The following is a 4,976-nucleotide window of genomic DNA, read 5'->3' as shown; positions in this document are numbered from 1 at the left end:
CATCAAAGCTGGAAGCAGCCACCAATAGATTTTCACCTCAACCTTCCAGAAGGAGCATGGCCTTCCTGACAAGATGATTTCTGCAAAGTGTTACAGATTTTGGACTCTGTCATCAAACATTGAGAAAATAATTGGTATAAGCCACTAAATAAATGGTAGTGTTTCACAGCAGCCAATGGAAACTGATTCAAATGTTCTGCCTAAGTTGCCTTACGGCTTGGGGTCTTGGCGAGAAAGGGGCGCTCATGGGAGGTAGAGCGGGTTGCAGCAGGCAGTGCGTACAGTTTCCTACATTTCTTCTGAAGTAACTGTGGAGATTTGAGTGGAGTTTTCCAGATGGCAACTGCATGCTGTTTCTGGAGCTCTCAGGAAACTGTGAGGAAAAAAAGCATTAGCCTGAGGGGTTGATGAGTGGTCTCCACGTTGATGAGCAATGCGCATGTGCAGACTCAAAAGGCGTTAACTGGAAGATGAACCCTGGAGATTCACTAAAGATTGAGAAGTAGATGGAAAACAAATTACACCAGAGAATTCATGGGATCGAGTCCAGAGTGAAGGTGTGAGGATGGAGCAAGTTGTTTGTGGTTGTGATAAGGACACAATATTAGTGATGCCGTGGTTGAGAACTGCGTGACTGGCCAGACAGGCTCTGGGTATCCGTCATAGAAAACCGCGCAGGAATGTTTGTGTGGTGTGTTACCCTGAAACGTCATTTTCACTCCTAGCCATGTGAATGGGAAATTTACAAAGTGATGCAGGATGATCCCTGAGCAAATATTTCCTCTTGTGGTCCCTGCTCCCCAGGCTGCCTTAGGTAACTGGACATTAGGTCTCTGAAATTTACAATTGACAACACCCAATGGCCACTTCATCACACAAACCATCTCAACTTAAGGCCAGAGACTGTGGGATAATAAGAAGACAAATATAAAAGTGCAGGGAAATTGATTTATTGAAGGAAGATGTTGAAACCTTTACATTTTCCAGAAGAGGTGATTATTGAAATACAGACATATTAGTATATAAGATTCATAGGCCACATTTCACCAGGATTGCCTCCTGAAACAGAGAAAGGAGAGAGAAGTTCAGTCATGATGCCCCTGGGGGTGACACCTTAACACAGACTCAACTCACAAGATCTTCTCTCTGAAGCTTCAAGCAACAAAAGGCAAGCAGAATGGGCACAAGACAGGAAACCAGGGAGGATGGTAAACTAAATACACTTAACATAATTACAACAAATTATGCAAATCAGGAAAATCCATTTCCATAGTCTGGCAAATAAAGCCTGAGGTGACCCAAGAGTAAGACTCAGGTTTCTAATGGAAGGAGGAGCAGCCCAGGATTTTTTCTCTCCTATCCCAAGGTGGGGGACTCTAATTTTTCACTGCAGTGGGGATACTGGGGTGAGAGACTAGAACAAGGATGGGAGAGGACCTTGGGAATACTGCTTTCAGGAGAGTCCCAGGTTCAGGGTGTGGAAAATCAACCAGATGGCACATGTCTTCTCAGCACTGAATGCCCAGCCCCCGTGGGCCTTTGTGACTGAACTTCATGACCTAAATCCTGTGTGGGTGGGCTGAGAGACACCTTTAAGTATCTCATTTCTAGACAAATACGTAATTGAAGTGTTTTGGCCTCACATGTGACTACAGGAGATGGAGGAAGGAGGGTTTCTGGACATGGGCATGGTAAGGGAGAGAGCTGTAGGCAGAGAGTGGTGAAGTGGGCTGAGGTATGGGGGTAGGCCTTGGCTGTGCAGAAGCTGGCAGTGTGCCTAGGTTCCCTTCTTTCCAGCTGTCTCCCAATTCAACACTCCCAACACCCCCATGGGATTCCCCTGTGACTATGTCCACTCGGAGGGTAGATCTTGCCCTCAGGAAAGCTCCCAAGTAAGGAGGCAGCCAGACGTTGGCCCTTCAACATCACTGCCTAGAGCTGCAGGTGTCCTCCTCCTCGGGACACTGTGGGGAAACTGGCATCCAGGGAAGTGACCTGAGAAGGAAGAGTTTCCCAGATGCTCTGTGCAGGCTTAGTGTAGATTCCCAGGTGTAACGTCATCCACTTGTGGCCACTCGTCACCCTATCAGTGGTAAGCAGGGAGGCAGGCACCTCTACCACCTGTGCCCCTAACAGAGCAACACCCTTACTGCCTCCTAACTACTCAACTCAACAAAAACCTCTGTGCACAAAGAAGAAAGGAATTACCAATGCTAACGCAATTAGCCCTCTGTGTTTAAAAGAAATCTGATCCGAGCAGTCCTTCACTGTCATCTTGGCCTGAATGACTTCTGGAGGTGGGTTATATTTCTCAAGTGTTATTTTGTAGACAGATGCAGGTAGAAAGAGGTACTCTGAGAAATCAGCTATTACATCTGGACAGGGCACTGCATTGGCTGGTGAAGAAAAAGAAATACAATCAATATAAGGAAAATCACATTTTCTCCATGGCTTCCTGATGTTAGAATTAGACAGGAACCCAAAAGATTATATGATCTTATCCCATCATAGTGCCAATGACAATGGGTGGATAGGGAAGCTGTGACTTTGCATCGAAATGCAAACAGAGGAGCCAGGACTAGAATATCAGGTTACTGATCCCTAGTTCACCTTTTATCCTTTTTAAATCACATTCCCTCCTTGACAAGACTCTCCTAGTTTTCTGGAATTTACTTTCTTTATATTTCAAACAATTAAGTTTTGCCTGAGTTGAATACCTTGTTTTTGTCTTGGATTTTGGGTTAGAGGAGATTTAGTAATCAATTTTTAAGTGAATGGTAGAGTCAGATCTTTCCAGAGAGCAGAGAAGGGGTGGGTCGATCTGGAGAGGAGCAGGTCACACTCTTCCTATGGTGGAAAATGCTAGTTTGAGACTAAAGAATTGGATTATGTCATTGGATGCAGATATGGTTAAAAAGCTAAACTCAGGCAAACACAACCCCCCAGATAATCAGTTTGAACACATTTGAAGCTTATACACAGTTATGACTGGCTCTGTTATTCCCGCATGGAGGTACAGAATTCCTTAGAAAGGGTGAGAGACAGGGAATGCGGCTCTTTCCTGACTCCACTGGAATTGTGTGGAGACCTGAAGTAACCACTTTTCTTAATGTGGATTCTCTATCACTCTGCACCTTTGTAACCATGCTGTAGCCGGGGAGGTACCCTATCAGGATCTGTTCTGACCCCTGATCAGATGTCAACAAATACAAAGATTTTGAGAGGTTTAAATCAGAGGCAACAGAGGGAAACAGGAGGATGTATAGATTGTCAGATGAATAGAAGACTGAAGACGACCTGGGTCAGTATCAAGAGTAAGAAGACACGCAAAAATATTGTGGAAAGGATGCCCAGAATTAATCTAGATAAACAGAAATCCTACTCCTCCGAGCGTACACGTTCTACTACAAATTACTAGTAGCACTCCTAGAAAATCAGGAGGACTGGTAGATACAGTGAGATCTACTCACTAATAGATTTATTGAGGGAGTGGTGCTTATTCCCAGAGCCCCTTTGAAGATTTATTATCAGAGACTAAGAGAACACTGGCTCTTCTGGAAGTGAGAACTCTCCTCAAACCCTTCCAGCTGAAATATTTATAAGTCTGAATCCATGAGTGAAAAAGCTGCGGACTCAATTGGTACCTGAAAAATTCTGGGGAGGAGATGTCTGAGAACTACCAGTTATCAGCTTGGTAGATAAAGCTAGACCCTTGACAGAGTTAATCTCACTCTATTGCTCTAGCTACACTTGTGGTATCTGTCAAACCCAAGAATGAGAAGCGGATTGGAGAGATTAAGCATTTTTTGAAGATCAAAGCACTGGTAAGTGGCAGAGCCATGACTCACACTAAATCTTATGTCCTCTTGTTTCTGAAACACAGATCACAGATAAGGAGAGGGGCTTCAGTGGAAACTCTTGAAATTTGCCTGCAAGAATTTGTTGTAAAACTTCCAGGGTGTTGGAAACTGACAAAAGGAGCCTTGAGCTTGGGAGATGAGGTGGGGCGGGGGGAGGGCTAGTTCACAAGTAGAGGAAAAAGAGGAAAGCCATTTAAGTTCACCTAGTTCAGAGAAGGGTACTCACCAGGGCTGGTGCCTGTCTGATTAGAAATGATACTCACCCTCATAGCAGCAAAGAGCCAGAGTGACCAGCAGGACACTCAGGGGCAGCCTCATGGTGTATTTTCCTTTGAGTTTTCAGCTTTAGTGAAAGGTGAGCAATTAGGAGCTTATTTCAGGAGACTGGGAAACTTAGGGCTACTTATACCTAGAGAGCCTCCCTGGTGCTGCCCAAATAAACATGTGGTCAGACCACGAGCCTGGCTTCCAGCCGTAGCTTCCTCATTGAATGCTCATGCCATCCATTGGTGTCACAGACCCCCATCCATTGGTGTCACAGACCCCAGTGAATTGGTCAGCGTTCCTGTTTGGAGGCAATGCTGGCTGAATGCACCTCTCCTTTGTAACAAAATCGGAGGTTGCTCTTTTACAAATGTATAGTGAGTTAATTGATGCGAGCCCCGCTGGACATTGACTCATGAACTGCAGAGGCAGTCTCTTGTTTCGCTCATCTTTACTTAGCATATTGCCTGGCACACAGGAGAGGAAAAGCAAATACTCTTGGGATAAATGAATGAATGTGAAACACCAAACCACTAAACTTGGGTAGGGTGTATCTTCATTATGAAAATATGCCTGCTGTGCCAAGTATCCCTTGGGAAGGTGAGAGAAAGGTTACAAGCATGGTGACCCCAGTGGGAGGAATGAGTGGTTTTCAGTATCCCAAGAGAAGACAATGTGAAGAGGAAGACTACCTCCCAATACTAATTTCTTATTCTAAGCTAATATTTTAAAGAATATCAAAAGATATTTCAAATCAAACGGGGCTCTAAAGGGAGAAGAAGAAGTTCCTTGTTAGTTTTACTTGCCACATGGAAAGGTTACACCTCGGAGTCATCGGGGGCCAGGCAATAG

At 44.7% G+C, this 4,976-nt stretch overlaps 1 protein-coding gene across 1 annotated transcript; it reads right to left on the bottom strand.

The window, feature by feature from the left end:
- Positions 1-928: 928 nt before the first annotated feature.
- LOC100468868 (secretoglobin family 1D member) lies at positions 929-4,256 on the bottom strand. Its single transcript, XM_011232550.3, has 3 exons — positions 4,124-4,256; positions 2,209-2,396; positions 929-1,059 (listed from the first exon to the last, which is right to left on the bottom strand). Exons 1-3 carry the CDS (start codon positions 4,176-4,178, stop codon positions 1,030-1,032), a joined length of 273 nt encoding a protein of 90 aa, XP_011230852.2. The 5' UTR covers positions 4,179-4,256; the 3' UTR covers positions 929-1,029.
- Positions 4,257-4,976: the final 720 nt, after the last annotated feature.

This window comes from Ailuropoda melanoleuca, chromosome 16 (assembly GCF_002007445.2).
Source record: "Ailuropoda melanoleuca isolate Jingjing chromosome 16, ASM200744v2, whole genome shotgun sequence".
Lineage (NCBI taxonomy): Eukaryota > Metazoa > Chordata > Mammalia > Carnivora > Ursidae > Ailuropoda > Ailuropoda melanoleuca.
Note: the sequence above shows the minus strand (reverse complement) of the source record. Positions and strands in the feature narration are given on the sequence as shown.

What these genes read in the sequence shown, in the direction of transcription:
- LOC100468868 (XM_011232550.3), bottom strand. Translation starts at nt 4,178, where the DNA reads ATGAGGCTGCCCCTGAGTGTCCTGCTGGTCACTCTGGCTCTTTGCTGC. An exon ending in GGCTCTTTGCTGCTATGAGG is followed by an intron (nt 2,397 to 4,123) that starts GTGAGTATCATT and finishes TTTCTTCACCAG; the next exon opens with CCAATGCAGTGCCCTGTCCA. An exon ending in GGCTAATTGCGTTAGCATTG is followed by an intron (nt 1,060 to 2,208) that starts GTAATTCCTTTC and finishes TCTCTGTTTCAG; the next exon opens with GAGGCAATCCTGGTGAAATG.